This window comes from Hermetia illucens, chromosome 7 (assembly GCF_905115235.1).
Source record: "Hermetia illucens chromosome 7, iHerIll2.2.curated.20191125, whole genome shotgun sequence".
Classification (NCBI taxonomy): Eukaryota; Metazoa; Arthropoda; class Insecta; order Diptera; family Stratiomyidae; genus Hermetia; species Hermetia illucens.
Window position 1 is genome coordinate 5,063,050 of NC_051855.1, and position 25,976 is coordinate 5,089,025.

General features: G+C 43.0%; 2 protein-coding genes across 4 annotated transcripts; one reads left to right on the forward strand and one right to left on the reverse strand.

Annotated features, from left to right (window-relative positions):
• The first annotated feature begins 232 nt into the window (after window positions 1–232).
• Window positions 233–19,945, forward strand: LOC119660730 (plasminogen activator inhibitor 1 RNA-binding protein-like). Its single transcript, XM_038069393.1, has 6 exons — window positions 233–569; window positions 1,016–1,228; window positions 17,871–18,218; window positions 18,277–18,482; window positions 18,556–18,786; window positions 18,887–19,945. Exons 1-6 carry the CDS (start codon window positions 434–436, stop codon window positions 18,959–18,961), a joined length of 1,209 nt encoding a protein of 402 aa, XP_037925321.1. The 5' UTR covers window positions 233–433; the 3' UTR covers window positions 18,962–19,945.
• On the reverse strand, window positions 19,241–21,594 carry LOC119660732 (tRNA-dihydrouridine(20a/20b) synthase [NAD(P)+]-like). Of its 3 annotated transcripts, none has more exons than XM_038069394.1 (3): window positions 21,406–21,594; window positions 20,992–21,113; window positions 19,241–20,935 (listed from the first exon to the last, which is right to left on the reverse strand). In XM_038069394.1, exons 1-3 carry the CDS (start codon window positions 21,498–21,500, stop codon window positions 19,959–19,961), a joined length of 1,194 nt encoding a protein of 397 aa, XP_037925322.1. In that variant the 5' UTR covers window positions 21,501–21,594; the 3' UTR covers window positions 19,241–19,958. The 3 variants fall into 3 exon arrangements, with proteins under 3 accessions (XP_037925322.1, XP_037925324.1, XP_037925323.1); XM_038069396.1 differs by having other exon boundaries at window positions 21,420–21,561; XM_038069395.1 differs by having other exon boundaries at window positions 21,410–21,550.
• Window positions 21,595–25,976: the final 4,382 nt, after the last annotated feature.

Sequence of the window (25,976 nt, forward strand, 5' to 3'; positions counted from 1 at the left end):
AGCACTTGCAACTCAAATATTGCCTTGCGCAGTTTTCAAAACGAATTTATTCAAATTTATTATATTCAAAAGCAACTGCCGAAAAATGAAACGCGCAGCCTGAAATGTTCAATGCCTATTGAAGCTGCGTACGAGTCGGCGGTTCGCTCGTGCGCATCACGCACGAATCCAATTGTATTTTGGACTTTACAGATACTGTGGCTTTGACATTTCGCGGGAGCGTACAGTCGTTTTCTGTTCGTTGTCGGGTCGGTAGTGGTCGTGTCACAGATACAGGCACGGTGCAAGCACAGAAGGGACAGAACGGTTGGAACGCGTACGGTTGACTTTTCGATCTCGTCGTCGCGGTAGCGTTTGGACGGTATCCTAGAAAAATCCGTAGAAATCTCAAGCAATCGCGTGTGGTAGAATCGAAAAGACGAAAGAATTGAAAATGGATGTGTCGTCCGCAAATCGTTACGGGCTACTTTGTATGGACGATGACGCCAGTGATCCGCTGGAAAAGCTCGTTCGGAAGAAGAACAAACAGCAAAAGCAGCAGCAGAAGACCCCAGGCGCGGTCCCACCCGGTAAACTAGCGCACAACTGGCACCGCGGCCTCATCTCGGAGACCCAACCACGGAAATCCTCGAGCAGAACATTGGCGGCACCATGACGGCAGCGGCAATCACTCGAGAATCGCCTCGGCCGTCAAGGATAATTGAAAAGTGCGCGACGGTGGCGTTCCCGGACAGCTTTGGGCATGGCAGGCTGCAAATCTTGCAGGTGTTGTGAGTGACCGCAAAGTCCTCCCTGCGAGTATTCGCATGCGAATAAAAAATTGATTTCTCGCAACGCTCTGTCAAGTGCGCGCCCGTCTGCACTTTCTGCCGTTTCTCTACCTTTTTTCGCGCTCGGAAATCGGACAGTCGGTGTGGGCCTCCGTTGCGGCGGTGGTGTCATCTGCCTTAATTTAATTATGAAAAATATGTTCCTCTTGCCATCATGTGTCACTAATCGCATTATTCGATCATAGGGGGCGGCATGGCCGAGAAGGAGAACAAATCTGCCGCAATGAATAAAAATGTGGACAAAAAGCCCGCCGGTAGCGGCATTGGCGGTCTGCCTACAGTCGGACAGAAGGCCATGGCAAATCACACGGGCAGCGCAGGAGCGCCCGGTGGCGGAGCCATCAATGTCAAGGACCAGTACCGGAATAATCAGGATCAGCAACGACCACCACGTGAAGGTAAGATTTTTACTAAGTGCAAAAGCTTGACATGCTGTATTGCGCAGTCTCTGCCGAAAGCGCTGTACATTCCGGTGCGCCCAAGAATTTCATAACACCAAGATTGTGCTTGCTGGGCCCGGGGAAGCGAAGCCGGTTGACAGTTCAATTCGCTGCATGATATTTGTCATAAAAATTGGTTTACTGGCGACAAATTTTCAATGGACGAATGAAATTAGGGTTGAAGCCGACCAGGGCTTAGTATTTAGTTTATTTTCTGGAATTTGTTCTTTTTTTTCAAGGAAGTTCTATCATATTCCCACTTTCTTTGGTTGTGAATATTTTTTCGCGGTGAACTTATTAAAGGTGTGTTTTGTAGACATTTTCGCGAATGTAATTTGAACCCATGTGGGGGACGCATGTATTGTGAGCCATCAGCTGGTGGGAAGTGAATGAAATCTGATCCGAAGGTCATATTGCCGAAATTCTCGGAATCGCTGTTGATTGAATTGGCGCGGAGGGAATCTCAGCTAAGCTGTCAAGCAACCGCGCTTCCACAATTTATGACAGGTGGAGGAAAACACTGCCTAATATGCCGATCGGTTTAACATTATTAGCAAATGTCAAGAAGTTTACCTAAAATAGATACGAAAAGGGCAAATGTAATAGCGGCAAAGGACTGGGGTGAAGTAACTTCTTCATATATGGAACTTTAAGGGGGTCATCCCGTGCGAAGGCCGTTTTTTTTTGCCTTTTTTTGAAAAATTATTTTGAAGGACTGGATAAAGATAGAAACGTGATTTTTTCACCATATGTTTATTGATATCTCTAGTATAAGTGATAAAACAGCTTGATTTCGTAGCTAATTTTCGGAATAGGTGTTAATTTATGCACCCATTTCCAAAAAAAGGTGTTTTTCTGCTGCCACCCTGGAGGGCGCTGTGTTCATCTGAGGAAAAACAACTAAACGGTATTTTAATGTGGACAATATTCCACGGTCCGCAAACTAGGATAATCGGAAAATATTAAAAGGTAAATTTTTGGTGGGCTTTTAAACTTAATTTTTTGGATTTTGGGGTTTTTTATGAATAAAAAAAAAACCACCAGTCCGATTGCAATTATACTAGTTTGCGGACCGTAGAAATATGTACTAAAGAAGCCGTGGAAATTTGAAAGAATTTGGTTGGATAGATTTTGAGTTATGGTGGCAGCCGATTTTCAAGATGCAGTTTTGAGAAAAACGCATTTGAAAATTTAAATGTGATTATCAACAGTAAAATTTTAACTCACCATTAATCTGCTATACCTATTCCATAGAGAGCGCCCTTTTTTTGAAAAAAGTCTTGTAAGGCCGATTGTTGCTCTCTGGTTTCAATTCTGGCTCTTTTGGCGAGGTCAGTCGACCGTCGTTCGGACCGCGCTTCATTACGGCGGTCGGCATAAACCAGACATATGTGACCAACTTGACATCCCATTGTCACCAGGATTTTGAGAATGCCATTGAACTCTTCATTGAAAATAATTACAGCCAGAAAAGTGGTTATTTCTACGACCTTGGCCCCAGAATGAAGGTGTTTAGGAGCGAAAGTCCAGATCAATGCATTTAACGACCCATTGTTATTCCGGGTCGCTGCTCCTAAACATCTGTTCAAGAAATCATCTCGAGACAAATCTTCGTAGATTGGTTTGATGACTGTTTGAACTTCTTCAGTCAAAGGTGCCTTCTCGTGGTGGAAGCTATCCAGTTCTCCTTCAGTTTCCGCTTTGCGCCATTTGCACCAACTGTCCTCGCCTGCTGGACAATTTTGATGCTGAGGATTTTCGTCTGTAGAACATTTATGAAAGAAAGTTGCCCACATTTCTTGCTTCATTCCTTCTATCGAATTTTCATGTCGACGAATAGCTAGCCCAAAAAATGTAGTGAGGCCATTAACAACCTTATCAGTAAGTTTTCCAGCCCCTTTTCCATCAATGCCTTTGTGATTGTTCTTTGCATTTCTAAGTCGCCTTCCCATTCTTTTCTCGACATGTCCTACACATTCTTTTTTAAGGTTTTGTGTAAAACAAAACCTTATTAAAATCGATTCAATGTCTGTGTGTCACACGCATTTTTCTCCAAAACGGCTAAACCGATTCGAACGAAATTTGGTGGACAGATGGGAACTATGAAATCCCACGCATACAGCGAGTGGCATAAATTTAGGTGGAGTTTAAAGGGGGCCTCCCCATACATGCAAAGGGGGGATTCAAAAATTTTTTTCACCGGATATAGTTGTGTAGGGTATCAAATGAAAGGTCTCGATTTGCACTTTCCGAGACTGGCATTAGTTTTGGCATAAATTGCAAAGTGCGTGAATAAGGAGTCAAAATGTACGCACTTGAAGTGAGACAGGACTCATTTTCGGAAACTACCCAACCTAAAAATCCTAAAAAAATCAGGGTAGTTCGCCTAGATGAAATCTAGTCTTCAAAATATGTCCCATTCCGGAATCTGCTCAAATAAACTTACTAATAGTATATTACTACTTTTTAGAAATTTACTGAAAAACCCCCCTTAAATTCATCCTAGGACTTCCGAATTTTGTACCAGCATAGAGAACAATATTTCGTATGTATGCGCTAAATTTCGTGGAAATCAGCCAATTAACGCCAAAGTTATAGCAGTTCAAACTTTGCAATTTCGCGTGAGTTTACTGCTTCCAAAGCCATGCAAATCAGATGCTGACGTCATAGTTACCCGGAATAATTGACATTCGCGTGAAATATTAAAGTCGCATTTGTGAAGAATCTACTTATCTGCAGCCCTTTTTAAGATTTTGTGTAAAACACTTATGTGAAATCTAATCTTCGAGAGATGTCCCACTCCGGTATCTGCTCAAAAAATTTACTAATAGTATATTATCAACTTTTTACATTGTTTTGAAGATCAAATCTGTTAGGTGACGTCCCCCATTCTCCATACATTGCGTAAATCGATTTCTGGCGTTTGTCATGACTCTTGTTAGCATAGCAGGTATTATGTTGGCAATTTCTTCTTGGATGTTGGTCTTCAAATCTTGTAGGGTTCTTGGACGGTTCACATAAACACGGGATTTCAAAAAACCCCATAGAAAAAATCACAAGGGGACAGATCGGGAGAGCGTGCCGGCCATTCCAAATCGCCTCTAATTGAGATAAGGCGCTTTGGAAAGTGTTCCCTCAAAACAGCCATCGATGCTCTTGAAGTGTGTGCTGTTGCACCGTCTTGTTGGAACCAAGTGTCCCCCAAATCCAAATTTTCTAGCCATGGGAAAAAAAATTCTGTAGCATGTTTACCTACCGGTCCGAATTCACTGTCACTGTAACCTCATTTTCCTCAAAACCCAGGGACCAATAATTCCAGCTGAGGAAATTGCACACGACACTGTGACTTTCGGTGAATGCAACGGCTTTTGATGCAATTCTCGAGGGTTGGTGTCAGCCCAGTAGCGCATGTTTTGTTTGTTAACCGACCCACACAAATGAAAATGGGCTCCATCGCTAAAAGAACAATAGCACCCTCGGGAACGACATCAAGCAGAAGCTCACACGCGTTCATCCGAGAATTGAAGTCACGTTCTGAAAGTTCCTGCACTATCGCCATCTTATAGGGATGAAAATGAAGATCATCACGAAGAATTCTTCTCACAGAACGATCGGATAATCCAAGGGCAGATACGTGTTTGCGCGCAGAACGCCGTGGCGATCGCAACATTGACACTCTCACTGCTTCAATGTTCTCAGGTGATCTAACGGGCCGAGGGACTCCAGTTCTTCCTTTTGTCGCACTTGGGAGTTTGTCTGAATGTAACAATTGATTTGCGGTCTGGGACGAGAGCCAACGGGGCTAAATTAAAGCGATTCCGAAATGCACGCTGTGTTGCAATAACCGAACATCCGCTTGAAAAGTAAACTTCAACGGCAAAGGCACGCTCCTCACTATTCCAACGCATGATGACGACTGAACCGTGTCAGGACAAAACTTCACAGTATCCCATCTTGAACGAGACCACTAGCGCTCCGCTATGACATCAACTAACTGAGTGGCGCACATTTTAAAAAAGGAAGTTATGCTGCCGCACCCTGTACTAAAATACAATCTCCACAGATGCAGGATTACTAGAACTAGCTGCTCGAACGATCCTACCTTTTTTAAAATATATTGGGGTTCCGGTGATAGTGGCCGGTAGTAGGCAGGCAAATGGGAGAATCCGTCCGAACTTTCCGCAACATTGAGCACGTTTGCAAAATGGTGTACTTCTCTACTGTGTGAAAATCCCAGGATATCAGGGGAAGCGGTAAGAGATTGAGGTACAATATCTGTAGCTAACAAAATTATCGGATATAAAACCACCCTCTCGAGACGCCAAATTTCTTTGACTTTTTCAGCCAGTGGTTCATATGTAGTTCACCTTTTCTTCAATAATATACGCAAAGTGACCCGCCTTGTCCAATAACAGCACGTCAGGTTTGTTGTGTGCGGGTTCGGTGCCATACAGTTGGTCTTCAAATCTTGTAGGGTTCTTGAACGGTTCACATAAACACGGGATTTCAAAAAACCCCGTAGAAAAAAATCACAAGGGGACAGATCGGGAGAGCGTGCCGGCCATTCCAAATCGCCTCTAATTGAGATAAGGCGCTCTGGAAAGTGTTCCCTCAAAACAGCCATCGATGCTCTTGAAGTGTGTGCTGTTGCACCGTCTTGTTGGAACTAAGTGTCCCCCAAATCCAAATTTTCTAGCCGTGGGAAAAAAAAATTCTGTAGCATGTTTACATACCGGTCCGAATTCACTGTCACTGTAACCTCATTTTCCTCAAAAAACCAGGGACCAATAATTCCAGCTGAGGAATTTGCACACCACACTGTGACTTTGGGTGAATGCAAAGGCTTTTGATGCAATTCTGGAGGGTTGGTGATTTGTGGTCTGGGACGGGAGCCAACGGGGCTAAATTAAAGCGATTCCGAAATGCTCGCTGTGTTGCAATAACCGAAGATCCGCTTGAAAAGTGAACCTCAACGGCAAAGGCACGCTCCTCACTATTCCAACGCATGATGGCGACTGAATCGTGTCGGGACAAAAGTTTACAGTATCCCCTCTTGAACGAGACCACTAGCGCTCCGCTATGACATCAACTAACTGAGTTGCGCGCATTTTAAAAAAGGAAGTTATGCTTCCGCACCCTTTAGGTGGAATATTCGAGTTACTCCTTTGTTCAGTCCGATTTGTTAAAAGACTCCACAACGAGTCCAAGTGAAATTTCGTGGAAAATTTGTCGCCTAGCTGATAGGACAACCCTAGGTGTCCCAGTTTTAGTATTTTGAAGATGAATCTTATTCTTTAAAAATTAAAATACCTGCGGCAACAAAAAGGTTTAAAAAAAAATTATTTCATATATTTTACTTAGAATTACACGAGGAATCAATCGGGCATATCACTTGTTTTGAAACACCCTGTGTATAGTGGGCGTCATAAATAAGTAAACAAACCTATATCTGGAATTCAAACCAAAAATCAGTGATTTTTTTTGTTGAAAAAACAAGCCTTCAGTAACTTAATAACATGAAATTTAATTCAAAAATATTCAGATGCATGCGATCAATTTTGATAGCTATGTAGGCGATAAATGTTTGTTTGTTTAGTTAATGAAGTTTGTCGTTGCAGTCTGTCTTTATTCGCATTGTTGATGTATCGTTATGGTCAGTTGCCTGGTCTTGTGATCTTTAAGGTTTTGTTTGCAAAACAAACCTTATTAAAATCGGTTCAATGTCTGTCTGTCTGTGATTCACACGAAATTTGGTGAGAAAGTGGGAACTTTGGACGTCCGGACATGCAGTGAGTGATATCCTTCTACGTTGAGATTTAGAGGGGGTCCCCATGCATATAAAAAAGGAGTGTAAACATTTTTTCTACCTAATATAGTCACGTGAGGTATCAAATGATCGATTAGTATTTTTCGAATCCGGTCTTAGTTTTGAGTAGTCTCGCTTTTCGCGCAGCCCCCTTAAACTCAACGCAAAGTGGAGCCACTTGCTATTTGTGAAGGGATTTGCAGACATTCTCATCAAATTTCCTGATGATTGCTGCAGCTATTTCGGAGTTAATCTCGTTAAGAGGATAAACCAATTACAATAGGGTTTACTGCTGCCAAACAACTGCGAGACAACACTGGCGGTAGGGTTGTAGTAGGATTATGCCTCTTTTGCAGCGGGCAACCTATTCGCAAACGAAGCAAGACAAGGAAGTGTTCGATAAGTATAAAAAGCTCCCCCTCGGACATCAGAATGCAGTAGTTAGTTCCTACACTAAGAGTATCCAAAAACACAAGCTGATGGAAGCAATGGATTGTAACCAAGTGGTAAGGAGTTACAGACATCGAATCCATCCGCAACTTTAAGAAATCAGGCCGTGGCGCGGATTTTGCCGACCTCAACAGATTAATGTTCCCCATGGAGAAATCTGTATAAGACAGGCTCTCCACTTTAGTGGAAAATCTGCAACCAGAATCCGACGTGGTCAACCAGAAAGGATAGTATAGCAACTTCCTTAATGGGAGGATCGGTTGTTGCCGAATTCTTCAAGAAAATGTAAGAGAAAAGCTCGAGGGAAGGAAATTTCGGCTGCAAAGTTGAGTGGATCACTGGCTTGTCTGTCAGAATCTTCCCTTCCGGTGGAAGGTGAGGACACGCTGGTAACCCGCAACAAACCTTTCAGTTAGCGGCAGACTGCAATTATGTCTAGAAACATAAAGGTTAGTCAAATTAACCTCCAACATGTCAAAGCCTCTTCCTATCTACTGGCGAACTACCCTTATATATTTCTGGTACAGGAGCCATGGCTTCGTTTTAACAAAATCTGTGGGATTGGATCAGTAAACGGGACTAGGATCTTCTCCGATGAAAAATCCCCGAGATCGAAAGTCTGCATTTTGATGTCAAAACTGTTGGAGGCAACCATGCTGAGATAATTCTGTTCCCGAGATCTAGTTACGGTCATTGCAATATCAGGTTAATGGGAAGAGGAGAAACGTGGTAGTTATCTCTACTTACTTACCTTATGATTCCTCGTCCTGCGCCGATGCAAGAACTAAGGGATCTGGTAGTGTATGCAGAAGCAAGTGGCTTTGAATGCTGTAATATATATATTATATTTTTTGAGGAACTGGCAAATGAAATCCTACAGGAGAAAAGCTCTTTGATTTATTATTCAGCTGGTTTGATGACCTAACGTTTTTGGGGCCAAGGAGAAGTGAAATAAATGATCCAAGAATCTGCACCACAAAGTTGTTAGATTTGATTAGAGACTAGCGAGTTCTAGATGAAGTCTCACTCTCAGATCACCGTTACTTAGAATTTAGTCTGATTATTTCAGGCGAAAATACAATGATGGAATACCAATTGGGCAAAGTTTAATGAACAGTTAACCGTCAAACCGTCTGCTTATCCGTATTGTGTGAAAAGATCCGTTTCGGTGGCGCCCTCATGTCGCAGATTACGCCGACCACTCGTGGAACTTGCGAGGCATGATAGGTACGGCTAGAAATAATTTGTAATGGACAAAGAAATTTATTTGTTTATTTTGTTATGTTACACTATGTTGCTATATGTCTGGGCAAAACCAATTGCTCGACCCTGCTGTTGATCGCCTCGAATGTCATTCACATCGGGAAACCAGAAGATGATTGCTTCAGGTATGAACGATTATGTGTATTTCTTATATAAGCATATTTAAGTGGGTATTTGCACCTAGCTCGTAATGCTTATGCATTTGGTTCGCCAAACCACTTATACATGGTTTGATAGAATGCAAGAAATTTGTACAAAAATGACAACTCTGCTAGTAACAGTGCGATTTCTACCAAACTTGGTGGTATTATATTCTATAGCCTGTATTACTGCATAAGTATATAATTCCACGATAAAATTAAAGGGGGTTCCCAGTCAATTTCTAGAAAATGTATTTATAATAAATATGCTAATAACCTGTAACCGGTGTCGCAATATTTATCTACGTAATTGGTTGTCGTGGGTCTGAAATGATCCCAATTGGAGGGGGAGGTTCCATTACCATGGTACCATGGAAAGTGAAAACGTTAGAAAATAAGAATTTGGTATAATATACAAGAAAGTGTCCGGATAGCTGAGTGGTTAGAGCATACGGCTATCGTACGGAAGGTCGAGGTTCAAATCTCACTGGTGGCAGTGGAATTTGTATCGTGATTTGACGTCGGATACCAATCGACTCAGCTTGTGAATGAGTACCTGAGTCAAATTAGGGTAATAATCTCGGGTGAACGCAATGGTGACCACATTGCCTCCTACAGTGTACTGTCGTGTACGGTTGCGGTCGTGAATGAAGTGCTCTAACACACTTTAAGGGCCTAATCCAATATGGATTGTTGCGCCAACGATTATTATTATATTATACAAGAAAGAAGCGGGGAATATCTCATCAGTAAGCGCTATTATGAAAAATCTATAGTCAAACCTTCAAACACGTTGTATTCGAACCGACATTTTGAAAGTTCCGAGGAAGCACGCATTCACGGAAAACTACTTAGTCGATTTAGTTGAAATTTAAATCTTCTACTTTTATCCTTAATCATGTACTCGCAAACCGGTTCTTTCAGTTTTGTAAAGTGAAGTAAATATTTAAAGATGTTTCATTCAAGAAATAAAATCACATTTGAATAACAGTTACATTAACCTCGGGTACCCATCGACATACAATTTGTTAAATTACTTTCGTCCTTGAAAAAAATTGGCTACAATCCTATCGGATTTGCACGATCGGACAAATTTATACTCATAATCATGATTCTGTCTCCACTGTGCGAAATTCCCAATTCCAAAACATACATGCGTATATCGTAGGTGGAAATTGCTTATATGTACGTACTGGGTGAAACGCGAAGTATAATCCAGATGGAGACATTCGTCTGATCCAGACACCGATACTGCCTATATGTTTTCAGAGGCAGATGCATTTACCTGGCACAGACGCAGACCTTCCCTGAAATCTGACTATATAGAAGCCTTGAGAAATATAAAGTTTATATGATAGTAAATGTATCTTTATTTAAGTTTGGAATAACAAAAAAAAACAAAATACATCGTAATTTTTTTTAAATTGCCAAAAATTACATTTTTACTGCGCAATTTCTATATACGCACTTGCACTATTAAGCTCATTGAAATAAATAAACGCATATTGACTGGTTACTAATATTTTGCAGTGCCCCCGTTGGACATTATGACTTCGAAAATTCGAAGTATTTTCTTCGATTTGGTCCCAGAATTCTACAACTTTTGTCATTAACTCAAAGCTAAATTGGCGTTCATTCGCATAGACTTTCCTTGCAAGTATCCCCCATATATTCTTTATGGGGTTAAGATCAGGACTTTAATGGGACCACTGCAAATTTTTTGTTTGTCATTTAGAAATGATTTCGTGTATGTAGTAGCGTATACTGGAATACAAGTCCAGGGCTACGCGGACGACATTGTTCTAATTTGTAGGGGCAAATATGGAGATACCCTATGTGATAGAATCCAAACTGGATTAAGGGTTACTAGTGCCTGGTGCAGGAAGGTAGGACTGCGGATCAACCCAACCAAAACCACCATAGTACCATTCACTAGGAGGCGTAAGCTGGATCACCTGAAAGCCATAACATTACATGATATGGAGGTGAAACGAGAAACAGAGGTCAAATATTTGGGAATCACGCTAGACCAAAAATTACTCTGGAAGACACATGTCGGAAACACTTGTCGGAAAGCCACGAGGGCTCTGATGACTTGCAGATCCATAGCAGGAAAAAAATGGGGTTGCAGCCCGAAGATACTACTTTGGATATATACTGCAATAGTAAGGCCAATGATTACCTATGGAGCGGTAATCTGGGCAGAAAGAACCCAACTCAGCACACAAGCCAGGGAATTACATAAGCTCCAAAGGCTGGCTTGCGTGTGTATCAGTGGGGCAATGAGGACATGCCCAACGACATCCCTGGAGGTCCTTCTGGGATTAATCCCTCTCCATCTGCACATACAGATGCAGGCAAGGAGATCAATATTCAGGATGGCGGGGAGCTGCGTAAATCGAAGGAAGATTGATATCCTTTCTAGGTGGTATCCCGAATTACTGATACCGAGGGACAACATGACAACGAGGTTTCACTTCGATAAGAAGTTTGAAACACGTTGGAGTAACAAGGCAAACTGGGAGAGCGTGGCTGCGACATACGGCTTAAACCAGCAACTGATTACTTGGTACACTGACGGATCCCTCACAGCAGAGGGAGCAGGTGCCAGTGTCATTGGTCCAAGGAAAATGTACTTTGAGCCAATGGGCAAGTACACTAGCATATTCCAGGCGGAAATTTACGCCATAGACAAATGTGCCTCCTTTAATCTGCAAAGGAACTACAGGGGGCAGAACATAGCTATTCTCACCGATAGCCAAGCAGCGATCAAGGCACTTAGATACAACCAGGTGAACTCTAAACTGGTATGGGAATGCCTTGAGAGACTGAATACACTCGGCTCGTCCAACAAGGTCTGGATACTTTGGGTTCCAGGCCATGCTGGGCTGGAAGGCAATGAGGCAGCGGATGAACTAACCAAGAAGGGAGCAGAGATGCCTTTACACGGGCCAGAACCCTTCTGTGGAATCGGAAACGGTTTCATGGCTATGAATCTAAGAAACGGTTGAGGGAACTATATTGGGTGGGCCTACCAGGGATGGAGCAGTCCAGGGTGCTTATTGGGGGATACGAACCCATGCGCACAAAGGATTGCTTAAACCTCACCAAAAAGAACCTCCGAATCATAGTGGGAATTCTCACTGGTCATTGTCGGCTGAACTACCACCTAGGAAAGCTAGGGATATCTACGGACACTGCCTGCAGGTTCTGTGAGGAGAAGGACGAAACCTCTATGCACGTCCTGGGACAGTGTCCGGCACTTGTGCAAAGTAGGTCGATACATCTGGTAGAACACTTAATACCAGATGCAAAGCTGAAACTTCTGGAAGTGGGGAACATACAAAAGTTCCTAACGGTTACAGGCCTGCTTGAGATACTATGATCAACAGGTACACTATAACCAGTAAAAGCGGCACAATAGTTCTTCAAGGACGCGGTGCGACTTTCCCTTAACAGAATAATAATAATGTAGTAGCGTGTACCGCGGCGTTGTCATGTTGGAAATTCCAGTCAATGTTATTATTCTCATCTAAATGCGGCATCAAAGTGGCTCCCAGAAGCTCAGTATAAATTACTGAGTTCATTTTGGTTGGTACGATTCCCTGTCGAATGTTACAGGGAAAAGAAAATGCGACTCATTCGAGGCGCTTTTTTTTTTAGATCGTGCCAAAATGCGCTAAATCCAGATGGGTCGTAAAGCTTGAATTTCTTCTCTTCTGAGAAAATGACTACCTTCCATTTTTCTTACCATTTCATCGACGAGCTATCCAATTTGAAACGAGCCTTATTATTTGTTGGTGTTACATGAGCTACTTTAGCAGGTTTTTTATAGTTAATGCTGTTATCAGTAAGTCTGTTGCAATCGTCTTTTTTTAATGGGAAGAAGTAATAATAATAATAATAATAACTTCTCTTCTCGATTTTTTTTTATTTTCACGCCGATGCTTTTTTGTACCATATTTTCCCTTTAACCTAAGGAAATTCCGCACAACTCCTTTGGATCTACTAATTTCCCTCAACATCGCTCTCATTGTGCAGCCCGAATCTTCCATTCTGGCAAGTTGGGCTTTTTCTTCTTCGTTTAACACTTTTCCGGCACACCATCGATATAATCGAAGCTAAAAAAGTTAAAGTTGAGCACCGTTTTACGTAGAACACTACATTTCATGTCACTACAAAAACCACAAAAAAAAACTTTTCAAAATTAATTTTATAGACGTTTTAGCTACCTGCATATATAGAAATTGCGCACTTGCAAATTATCGCTTTCGATCAGAAACAAAATATCGTACAACATTTTTCAGCTAGACTAAATGCCGCTGTCATAACGAATTCTCAGGAAACCAAGGAATTTATATTCCCTTCAATTTTCTAAGAAAAAGCTGAAAAATGTGAGTGCGTATATAGAAATTGCGCTCACTGTAGACATTTGTTTAAAACAAGCGCAAATTTTAGTCTGACACAACAGTTTATCTGGAACAAACATTTACGCGAAACAGGCATTTGTCTGAAATGTTAACTTGCACGAAAATATAATTTGAACTAACAACCAAACCAGTTCCCCTGTTCAACACTACGAAAAACGCTATAACTCCCGTAACAGTAAAAGATAGAGTGCCCATTCCATGAACCGATTTTCTTCAAACAAGTAGTAATACCCACCATTAAAATTTGTACCATCAAAAATGGGACTATCTGTATACTGTTTCAAAATAACTGCCTCCATCGCGGCAGAGTCTAGATATAAACTTGATCGAGCATTTGGGGTGCTTTTGTGGAGGCACTGCAGTGTGGAGCCACTTAGCGAACAAATGAAAATATATAATTGGCTAGAAACTCCAAATGCGGGCCAGAAAAATTCCAATGTAACAAACCACAGACGCTTCGCCGGCCCCAGACGTGAAAAAGAACCTGAAGGAATTAATAGGGATTGTCAGAGGTGCCTAGAAATGTCTTGAGAACTCGGGGGCCCCACCATTATGTCCATTCCATGGAACACTCCAATATCTACCCCTCTGATCCGTCAGCTTGTAAAAATTGGCGCCCAGTGACTCTTTTACTACACTAGGCAAGAACCTCTGATCCAACTTAACGTTATAGTGTTTGTTGGAATCGGTTTTCCAAGAGTTCCTCCCCTATTTTGCCTCAACTTGTGGTGGTCAATTGCCCACTGTTGGGTTAATCGCAGCTTTTCTTTTTTACTTACTCACTTATTCAATTCGGGTTCGAAAACCTCAGGAGCAGGCTATCCTTTACCCGCAGAAGCACATCCTGGGTCACTTGGAAAATAGGCAATTCACCGTAGTCTGCGCGTTAGACCTTGAAAAGGTCTCGTATCAGGAGGAATCTTCGTCGCTGACACCATCCTTTTTGTGAGTGGGCACAGACCCTCACTAGCCTCCCTCACTCTCACATCTAACCAATAGGGTCATGGAATATTCCAGCCGGTCGTTCCCCACCGTTAATTCTTTTAAATCTGAGGTTATTTGCTTCAGTGTGGCGCACAGTGCCAGACAGTAAAAACCTCCATCTATGCATTGCCAACGCCACTCTCAAGCCAAAACCAAACAGTAAATACCTGGAAATCGTTGTCAACAACAAACTTAAATTCAACCCTCACTTCAGATCATCATTTGCCAAAGCTTCTAAGGCCTCAGCTGTCTTAAAAACATCGTCTCATCTCGGGGCCTTGTTCCCTGCGACAAAAATCTAATTCGACCAATCGTGATCTATTGTTTCCCAGCATGGTACCATATCACCCATCGTAGCAGAAGCCCTCCAACGCTTCGAGAGGACGGTAGTCAGGAAATGTACTGCGATGTACAGAAAGCCAAATCCCTCTCCGGGGTTTGTCCCATAATTTCGCGTATGATCAAATTGACAATACACGGAAAGCAAATTCCTTATTACATATTGTCCTCAGAGGGAGGAGCAAGTGAATGGGAAATTTTACGCTTAAAGTTAGAGAGGGACATAGGGACCGGCAAAACCTCGGGATCGGAGAGTGAAAGTAAACCTCGAGCTCCGCGAAGGGTACATCGAAAATGTCCGCACTACGTGTGTTATGAGACGAAGCGATACGGGAAGTAATATCCGAGTTGGCGGAGCAGTCCATCAGACCACTGCAGAGCTTCAAAAGAGTACGCATATCAAGGAAGATACGGCGTTGCTATAGGGAGGGGAGATTGAGGGCGCGGAGTCGTGACGGATAATCAACCCGTGTAAAAGAGGGTCCGGGTGAATTTGCGTTGTACAGCTTCAAGAGCGCGGCAGTCACGGATACAGTAGGGGGACCAGACTACACAGCAATATTCAATGATGTTCCTGACAAGGGGATTGAAGAGTGTTAAGGAGGGTTGGATTAAGGTAAAGTCGGAGGAGGAACGTGGGATAAAATCAGACATTTTGGAAGCTCTATTGATGATGTCAACCAAGTGGGACGGGAATTAAAACGAAGTTTGTCGTCGAAGATTACACCCAGGTCTTTGAAAGTGGTCAGTAGTGACAGGGGTTGTCCACTGAGAGAATAGGAAAAGGATGTTGCGGAGAGTTTAAGGAAATAGCACATCCAGTGGCATTTGTTGATATTCAGTGTTAGCTTGTTGATCGAATATCAATGGACTTAATTATCAAGGTTGGTATGTAAGAGAGTGCAGTCCAACGGAGACGAAACAGGCAAACAATTTAAGGTCGTCTGCGTAAAGCAAATGCGGGCAGGTGAGGATGGGAAGTTGGGTACGAACGTAGGCAGGAAGGGGAAGAAGGGGGGCATAACAGGAGAGATCAGAGAGGATATTGTAGAAAGTTAAAAGGTTTTAAGTTACCGCGGGCAAGAGCGGCTTCGACGCTCAATAGGTACCTCTTACGCGCTTTTCTGACCATTGACTTCACAATAGATCGTATAGCTTTAAAGTGAGCAAGGTCGGTGTCATTTTTAGAAGCCCGAAACTTCTTCCTCAGTGTATGTTTCAAGCGAATGTTAATATGAAGTTCCGTTGTAAACCAAGTTGGGTGCGAACGTAGGCAGGGAGGGGAAGAAGGGACATAATAGGAGAGGAGATCAGATAGGATATTGCAAAAGGTGTTAAGAGCTTGATCACACGATGAATTGCTTAATATATGTACCCAGTTGAAAGACGCTAAAGCTGAGTTCAGACCGTCAAAATTGGGTTTGCGGAAGTTGAACTTAACGCTTGGTTTTGGGTTTTGAACGAGGGAGTTCCGCTTCAAATTCAACCGCGAGGTGGTGAGCGTCGGTTTTGACATGCGGGGTTGTGCAAGGAAATAAAGAGAGGTGGCGCTCGGGGAGGTTAGAAAGGAAGAGATCGAGAGTGCGGCCCAAGGAGTTTTTGGTGGTATTGAAATTCAGGGCAGAGCAAGTGTTCATAAAGGAAGAAAATGGGAGAGGTTGTTGGAAGGAATTGGAAGGCTTGGATGATTAGGCCAGTTGAGCATGGGGAGGTTGAAATCTCCGCAAAGGAAGAAAGGGAGGGAAGGGAATCGGACGGTAAGGAGTTCAGACAAATTGTCAAACTATTCTTCATACAGGTGAGAAGGGCTTGCAGAGGGGACATATACACAAGAAACAATGAACGGGAAGAAATTGGGCGGGGGGACACGAAGAGCAGCACAATCAAAAGGAAAGCCAGAGAAGGAGAACACGAGTTCGGCGGGGAGTGTATCTTTTATAGCAATTAAGACCCCACCGCCGGTGGACTTACGAGGAGCATCCTGGTCCCTGTCACAGCGGAAGGCCAGGTTTCGGAGATGCAGATGGCATGATGTTGCTGAGCCAGCGCGGATAAATTAAAGGCCCCAGCTTGATTCTTAAGGCCCTGACGTTCTGATAAAACCGGCGGACAGTGAACATGGATCCAGTTATATAGCTCGATGAGGCAGGCGGGTTGCCCTGAAATTTACCCGCGAATTGGGGCGCTTACATGGCTTGATGAATACACCTTCAGGCTAGAAACAAGGGCTGCCGAGGTCGTCAACTTCGTGTGAATGAGTGACCTTGAAAGATGCAATAACCCGGTCGGTGTTGTTGTCTTCTGTGAGTTTAGTGCAGGACAGAGGGGAAAGTAAACCAACTTTGCTCCTTGTATACTCCAGAATATCGTCCGTAGAAGGTGTGGACGCTAGGCTGGAGATGAAGAGCTGTTTGGTTGGGGACGCCACCTTTAGCTTGGGGCCGCTGGTATGGATGGATGAAGTGCCAGGATATATGGCAGTATCGGGAAGCGGAGCTTCGTTGGGGACAGGAACGCTGTCAACAAGTTGGGCGGCTGTGTTCCGATTTGAGACTTGCTGAGGAGGCTGCGGATATTGTCCCGTTGTAGGCGTGATTAAGCGAGACAGGATCTGAGGCTAGGTGGACCGTAACTCGTTGCATAGGGGGTATAGAACCAGTGGAAACAACCCTGATGTAGGAAGGCATGATATCCCTAGGTTTAATCAGAATCGTACTATTACTGATAGAATAGCTCGAACTTGTCTTTTCCATGTAAATTTACTGCAATTCAGAATGCTAAATATCAATATCACAGTAAAGTGAGTGGTTCGACATGCTAAATATACGTATACATTACGGGCTATGTACAAATGGGATAGTTCTGCGCTTAAACAACTTAACTTACATAAGAAACGAACAAAATCTTTCATATCGAAGCTCCGATTTCGGACTTGTTGAGTATAGCCGTAGTCAATGTAAACGAGCCAAGCGCAATACGCAATACAATTTGACATCATATTACAGCGCAGAATTTCAAAATCCTTTGGGATTCGCCAGTATTACCGTTACGTTCAGAGGCTTCTTTGTTCGGAGTTCAGAAGAATTTTGAATGTTAATTTGAACCATACCCATCCAATGTATTTGATTTATCAAATTCCTATCGTTCTAATAAATGTTCTTTGTTTGTTCTCCTACATTTTATTTCAGGAAAAAATCCTGATCGTAATGTCAATTTCAAATCGGAAACCCGGGAGCAACGCAATAATCGTCGAAACCGCAACGAAGATCGTCAATATCAACAGATCCAACATAACGGCAATATTTCTGGTGAATATCAAAATACAACGGAACGTCCACAAAGGCAACGCGGCAGTGGTGGTGGCTCAGCTGGCGGACCACCACGACGTAATTTTGGCGGTAAACGGGAATTTGATCGACAATCAGGCTCGGATAAGACAGGTGTTAAGGCTGTTGATAAACGTGATGGCGCTGGTGCACATAATTGGGGATCACATAAGCAGGACTTGGAAGATTTAAATAAAACGAGTGAAGATGGTAAATGACCTACTTTACTGTAGATTATGACCCATTCTGACTTCTATTTATATTCTAGTGGCGACTGACAAGGATGACTCAGCTGGCGAACAACCAACGGAACAGGCTGCTGTTATTGAGGAGGAAACCAAAGAACTTACGCTTGATGAATGGAAAGCACAACGTGCTGTGCGCGCAAAGCCCCAATTCAATATACGTAAGGCGGGTGAAGGCGAAGATTTGTCACAGTGGAAAAAAATGATTGCCCTCAATAACAAGAAAAAGGTATAGTTGTTTTGCATTGTTGCAATAATTGTCGTAGTGTGTTGGAGGCCAATACTTAAATGTCTTATCACAGGACGATGAAAGCGAAGAAGAACTTGAATATGATCCATCTATGTATCCACAACGTGTTGGCCGTTTGCAACGCGTCTTGGATATTGAATTCCACTTCAACGACGGCCGAAGAGTAGGCGGTTTGGGTGGACGTGGTCGAGGACGTCCCCGCGGAAATCCAGGTGCGGCCGGAGGAGGTGCTGGCGGTGGTCGACGTGAGGGGCGCCCGCGAAATACTGATCAAACAAAAATCGTAAGTTCTTCGCATATTAAACTCACCAACTCGATACAGTCCAATTCCAATCCGAAGTACCCCATTTAATATTTTGTTCTGTGGTTTCTGCCACTTTCAGCAAGAAGACCGGCATCGCGGTTCACAGAATGCCCCCAAGGTAGACGATGAGCATGACTTCCCGTCATTGGGTTGAGTGGATTTGCTTCTAGGGTTGCGAGCCGGGACGGGGATAATCGTTACTAAAAACTAAACAGCAGCAACAAACTCCATTGAACGAGCGAACAGAATAAAAATGTGACACTATATATATAATATGCCGAAGAAAAGTATATTTAGAGCCGAGAACAACCGCGGACCCGACGGAGATGTGTAGTGAACTTGTGTTTCGTTTTTCTTTTTTCATCTTCAAGAGGCAAATGACATGCTTTTCAATTTTTAATGCAGTGAACTATAATTTTTTTTTCTCTTGGAATCTAAATGAAATAGAGAATATACTTGCGGTCGATCACATGAAGAGAAAATAAATCAAGATATTACCCGTATATCAAGAGCAAAGTATATTACTGAGACATTTTAGACTAAGCAAATCATAATTGAGCATACTTTATAGTTTCTCTTGTGTGTGGTTCGAAGATTTGAATTTTCTACAAGTCTTTAGTGTCATTTACATGTACTTGTTTTCCTAATTATTAAGTTTACTATTTTTAGTTAAAGAAACAGCAAAAGCGATATTTGAAACAATCATGATTTGGTATCGAATAAACTAATGACTCACCCAGGTTCCCTGGGAGATGGAGAGAAATGCAAAAAGCAAGAACAAAACGGAATGAGAATAAACCCAGAGAGCATGTAGTTATCCTTCGATTCGATTATAAAATGTATTTTCCGCCTTTTTGAAGTTTGAACTGACATAATATGAAATTGTATACAACGCCATAAGTCCGATGTTTTGATCTATAGAAATATAGCGATGATGCACGGATCTTGATTGAATGGAGGAAGAATAAGAACGATTTATTTTCAATTTTATATAAATATATACTTTGTTTTATATTACTAAGAAACAAACCTTGTTCGAAATTTTGTTTTTTCTTTTCTTAAAAAAAAGAGAACTAAATACTGAAAGATTGAAATATGTAAATTACTAAGGAATAAATTGCGGTTTTTAGTACAATAATTGAAGTTTCATGTCACATTTCCGTGCGCTCGTCGAACAGCGACTTGTCCCCCATGGAACAGAGCTGCAGCGGTGGCTGACGCTCTTCACAGCTTCTTGCCGTGTACTCTGCATAAATCTTTCCATGGCCCTGTTGTGTATAAACGGGCGATGGCGATTGGTCGTCCAGACCGTTTACTTTTTTGGTTTCGTAAAGTGTATCATCGTACTTGCATTGGAGGTAATCACTAAATGGAATACGTGGCTCATCGCTATCGGACAATGCGACGCTCAACTCCTTCCTTAGGAAATCCAAGACATCGTCACTCCGCGTAATGTTGTTGAGCACGACGCGCTGCTTTCGCCTTATTAACTTCTCAGTCATGAAGGTGAGGTGGTGATGGAAGCATTGGAAGGTCATTTGGTGGCCGGCCCTTCGTGCAAGGGAGACCCAGTCCTCTACACACGATACTGGAGTGACAGCAGTCCCAGTGTAGAGACTTGGATTCGCGAGTAGCCCTCGAGCTGCCATTATCCCCTCGCATTGGGTTAACTCGAAAGCACGATCAGCATCCTCCAATGTTCGAATGTTGCCATTCGCGACGACAGGTACGTTTAGTGCACGTTTTATACTCGCCACGGCGTCTAAGTCTACAGGTTCGCAAGTTTTCTCCCATGGCGTCCTTCCATGAATTGTAATAAACGACGCTCCGCATTGCTCTATCCTGCGACAAAGTTCTACCGTTGACCCGGTGTCATCTTTCCGAAGAAGCCTCATTTTCACGGATGCGGTGAACTTGCCTGGTAGGTTACGTTTTAGTGTCCGAATCATATCGTGCAACAGTTCAGGGGTTTTCAGCGTAGCACAACCGTATCCGGATGAGATCGCCCAGCGCTGGGGGCAGCCACAATTGAGATCAACGCCATCCGCATATGGATGTACCATCTCCGCGGCGGTTAGGAGCTGGACAGAGTCCTTGGCGGCAAATTGTACTATAAGAGGGGTATCGTCTAGGAAACAGAAAGCATTAGTTGGTAGATGCAAATGCATAACATAGAACACCAACCTCCGTTCGTTGTGAACTCATTCTGACGAGCCAAATCACTTCGACAAAACGAATCCGCGATGATCATTGGTGTGAAGCAAAGTTCCACCCCATTGTGCCGTAAAAGAGTGCGAAATTCTAGCCTGGCACGACAAACAAGTAAATTATTTTAGTTAAGTGTAATTCCGGCTCCACATGTTCGGAGCTTGCCGCAAATTCCAAACCCTCACAAACGTTTGGCGGACCAAACATGGTCATCCACACAGCAGTGTTTTCTGAGCAGGCAACACTTGACCAGAACGACGGCAATCATTGGCAAATTTACACAAGCCAAAGGCCCTATCCATGCGTTTGCGCTTGCGAGGGTTTGGCAAACATGTAAATGCAGTATAATGATCGGCGAAGGCTCACAATGGACAAACAAAACTGACTCACTTACTGTAACGCACCATTGGAGCGCTTATTTTCACATACGATTTACGTTGTCGAGCGTCCGCGAACAACTCGAGTACGTCTTTTCTCGGCTTCATTTTATGTTTTGTCCGTATTTATTTCGCATGTTACGTTTGTTATGCACACGCTTCGTTGGCACGCTTCAAAACACGCGGATGTCACTCAACTGATACCAGCTGACCTAAGGGAAACGTAGTAGAAGGTGATAGTGAAAGTTATGTACTAGAATCTAAAACTTTGCTCTCTCATGACCGTTAAAGATGGCAGAAAATATAAAAAATTTTGTTTTTACTGAACGCATTACTAAGTTCATCCATCATTTCTTTCCTAAGGTATGCGGTACGTAAGCTTTCTGAACAGTTTCCGACTTAACAATGAAACATGGTAGGTAGGTAGGGTAGGTATCAGTGGCCGCTCCGAGGAGCCCAATTAGCGCTTTGGTACGCCGTTTTGATGCCACAAACTCCTAAGACCGTGACTGTAGTTACAGCAACAGGGAAGCAGAGTCCAGCTGGCTCGGATCTTCAGAGCCAGCCCGTAGCATTCACGAAGGAAAGCAGTTATCCCACCCTGCAGCTAGAAATCTCTCTGAGGATCTGACTCTAGCCAGAGCTGGGCAATCGCAGAGAAAGTGCATGAGGGTTTCCCTTCCTTCTCCGCAGCTTCGGCAATGCGAGTTGTAGGGTAAGCCGAGCCTAGCGGCATGGTCCCCTATGGGCCAGTGCCCCGTGCAGACCGCCGTAATCTTGAATGCATTTGCACGCGTCTGGCACAGGAGCTCTCGTGATCGGGCTATGTTATAAGCGGGCCAAATTCTCCTTGATTTGGCACAGCTTGCAAGTCTTCGCCATCTCAGACCCGCGGCTGCTCGGTACTGCGAGTAGACTCGGCCCCCGACAGCCGCCAGCGGAACACCGACTGTATTCCCCGAGGAACTGCCAAGAACAGAGCCTTGCCTGGCCAATCCGTCAGCCCGCTCATTTCCTTCTATGTTCCTATGCCCGGGAACCCAGAGGAGAGTGATCTTGAGTGTGCCGCCCAGATGGTGGAGCGTGTCTCTGCACTGCCCCACCAACCGGGAAGATGTTGAGTACAAGGCCTTGATGGCCGCTTGGCTGTCGGTCAGAATGGCTATGTTACGCTTGGGGCTCGAATCACGCTCCAGCCATCGACAGACTTCCAATATCGCCGGTACTTCCGCCTGGAATACACTAGTGAAACCTAGGAGGCCATACGACTTGGATACACCGTGTGTATTCGAGAAAACCCCCGCGCCGACTCCATAGGCCATCTTTGATCCGTCCGTAAAGAATACCGTGTCATAGTCTTGCAACACGCCGCCGGTCTTCTACTTTTCCCTGGTTGGAAGGTCCACAGCAAAGTTTCTCGTGAAGTTCAGCTTGCGTGTGACATTGGATGCCCAGATTTCTCGAGGTATTTCATCTAGGATGTTGCTGTGGCCGTAGGACTTTGCTGCCCAGCATCCGGACTCACGTAGTCTGACGGCACTGCACGCTGCAACATATTTGATGTGGAGGTCTAGGGGGAGGAGATGCAGGAGTACATTGAGAGCATCTGCCGGGCAGGACTGCAGAGCCCCCGTAGCACCTGCACACGTGGTTCTTTGAACCCTATTAAGCTTCGTTCTATTGTATTTCTTCTTCAAAGCCTGCCACCATACAATAGAGCCGTACGTCAGGATCGGACGCACTACAGCGGTGTACATCCAGAGAACCATCCTCGGCCGGATACCCCATTTCTTTGCAAAGGTTCCCGCAGCTGCTCGCAGTCTCTTCGAACAGAAAGGAAAGTCGAGTGGCGCAGAAGAGGTCAAGTCAGAGGCAGCAGAAGAGCATACATATGTGTCTATGGTGTTTTGTTTTTTTTTTTCGCGGCCACTGCTGCCGGGAGATAACGAGATAACAAGGAAACGGGATCCCAAAGTACCGTGAAAATGTCCGTGGGAGGACGGACGATGCCAATTTGGAAACAAAATGATTTCACGAAGTGTATAGTCGACGAAGTGGTCAACAACAACATAAGTTTAATTTACTTTTTAGTTGGAATGTTTCAATGATTAAATTATATTTCCAGATAGGCTACTATTATTTGCTTACGCGTGTGCATCAACTCACTTTAGCAGAAGAGAAGGAGCTTCAACCGAATGATATACTGCTTATGAAATTATCAAGAATCGTTGAATCGTGCTGTCTCATAAAAGTAGGTTGAATCGTGCGAGATTTTTTGGGTGACAATTTTCTCACAGATTGCATTTGTGGTGATGTTCCTTCCGCTACGTAGCATCCTTGCAGTGGCAACGGTTTAAAATATTGAAGGGTTCTGTATTCAGATCATTTTCTCCTTTATTTATGTATTGTTGCTGTATGTTGACTTCTCTTAATCTTTTGTTCGATGACGTGTGGTTTTGTGAATTTTTTGAAGAGGATAGATTAACAGGAGTAACTGCTTCAGAATATCGTTTTCGACTGTATGGAAACCAGCCATACAATTCGTAATTAAATAACAAGAGGATTTTACTTATTTACATATCAACACAGTTTTATTTAACTCTTATTTAAGTAGAGAGAACGATCCTAGATACTAACTTCCAGTCATAATTTTCCTCTTTCCTCTCTATTAATTTTGATATCTGTTTATATGGACACAAGCACCATAGTACATTGTTGATGCATCCGAAAATCAAATCAATCCAAATTAAATCAACAATTTCGAACTCATTCAACCCAAATAATCTATTAATTTTTACATTTTCTAAAATTATAAATTGAGACTTAAGAATGTATCAAGTTTTAGTAATTCAGCTGGGACCATATTATCCCTATTTGTTTCATATTTCCATATTTGGTGCATTGAATATTTAGCATTAAAGATGTTGGAGCCAATAATCCCATTGGATCAGATATCATTGAGATCTTACTTAACACCTTTCTCTTGGTCATGGTAATATTAGGTTGTTGCAAATGAAATGTCGGATTTTTCAATGAAGTGAAGTTAGTTATGATTTTAATGTTTAAAACTGCCGCAAGGTGACTCTGGTGGTATGGGATAATTGAGTATAAATAGTCGTTCGTTCGATCAAGGAGTCATTTCAGTTTCAATCGTCATTGAAGTTCCAAGTAAAACTCAAAGAAAAAAGCATGGAAGGGAGTCAAAAACGTCTACTTTTTCTATATGAATTTAAACTTGGTCACAACGCAGCGGAGGCAACCAGAAACATTTGGAGCTGACGCAGCAAACGAACGAACGACACAGCGGTGGTTCGAAAAATTCCGATCAGGCGACATGACCCTCCAAAGTGAACCTTGTGGACACCCAGCACCATCGATCGACAACGACGAGTTGCGTTTGATAGTGGAATCTGATCCCCGATCATCGATTCGTGACATTGCAGAGAAAATAGGCGTACACTATTCGACAGTATCTCGGCACTTGCAACAGCTTGGAAAGGTAAAGAAGCTTGATAAGTGGGTTCCGCATGAACTCAACGAGCAAAACATGGCGCTGCGAATGGAAATATCCAGTTCTCTACTCAACCGCAACAGGAACAATCCCTTTTTGCGCAGAATAGTGACATGCGATGAAAAGTGGATATTGTACGACAACCGTCGCAGATCAGCGCAATGGCTAGATGCCGATCAACCTCCACAACACATGCCAAAACCGAGCCTTCACCCGAAGAAGGTAATGGTAACTGTTTGGTGGTCTGCATCTGGAATTATTCATTATTCGTTTTTATAGCGTTTTTGGTGAAACAATTAATGCAGAGAAATATTGTGCCCAACTTGATGAAATGCACGAGAAATTACGTGTTCAGCGGCCTAGATTGGTCAACAGAGATGGAGTGATACTGCTCCATGATAACGCCCGACCTCATGTTTCCAGAATGACAGTCCAAAAATTAAATGAATTACGATATGAGACTCTTCCTCATCCACCATATTCACCCGACCTCTCGCCAACCGACTACCACTTTTTTAAGCATTTGGATCACTTTTTGGCGGGGAAACAATTCAGCAATGAAGTAGCTGTCAAAAGTGCCTTTGAAGAATTTCTTAGCTCTAGAAACCCAGACTTTTACGAAACTGGAATAAATGCCCTTGTATCTCGTTGGGAGAAGTGCATTGAAGCTGCTGGTTCTTATTTTGACTAATAAAATTAATTTTCATAAAAGTTATAGTTTTTTGAAATTTTACTCAAATATCCGACATTTCATTTGCAACAACCTAATAATAATTAGGAAAACCAAAATGCTCATGCAAGACATTCCATGATGGCGCCTAGTACTTTTGAATGACTTTTTGATTTAAAATCCCATATGTGAAATGTTCTTTATTATTTCCTAAGAGTTCAAAAATCACTTGCGTAATTCAAGTTTTTTTGGAATACTTTTTATTTTATTTTTTGTTTTCGTTAATTGCTCCATGAATATGCTTCTGCTGCTAAATCGTCTATATAAGGACAAGAAATTATAATTTGCGGTTCTAGGGGGCATTTCTTTTTATTTGAATTGCAAACGGTTGTAAAAATTGCAA

Bases quoted from the DNA above. Each gene is read 5' to 3' on its own strand.
- LOC119660732 (XM_038069394.1), bottom strand. From the start codon at position 21,500: ATGAAGCCGAGAAAAGACGTACTCGAGTTGTTCGCGGACGCTCGACAA. The intron at 21,114-21,405 runs GTGAGTCAGTTT...TTGTCGTGCCAG, and splicing joins CCAATGGTGCGTTACAGTAA to GCTAGAATTTCGCACTCTTT. The intron at 20,936-20,991 runs GTTGGTGTTCTA...TCTGTTTCCTAG, and splicing joins TGAGTTCACAACGAACGGAG to ACGATACCCCTCTTATAGTA.
- LOC119660730 (XM_038069393.1), top strand. From the start codon at position 434: ATGGATGTGTCGTCCGCAAATCGTTACGGGCTACTTTGTATGGACGAT. The intron at 570-1,015 runs GTAAACTAGCGC...ATTCGATCATAG, and splicing joins CCCAGGCGCGGTCCCACCCG to GGGGCGGCATGGCCGAGAAG. The intron at 1,229-17,870 runs GTAAGATTTTTA...ATTTTATTTCAG, and splicing joins GCAACGACCACCACGTGAAG to GAAAAAATCCTGATCGTAAT.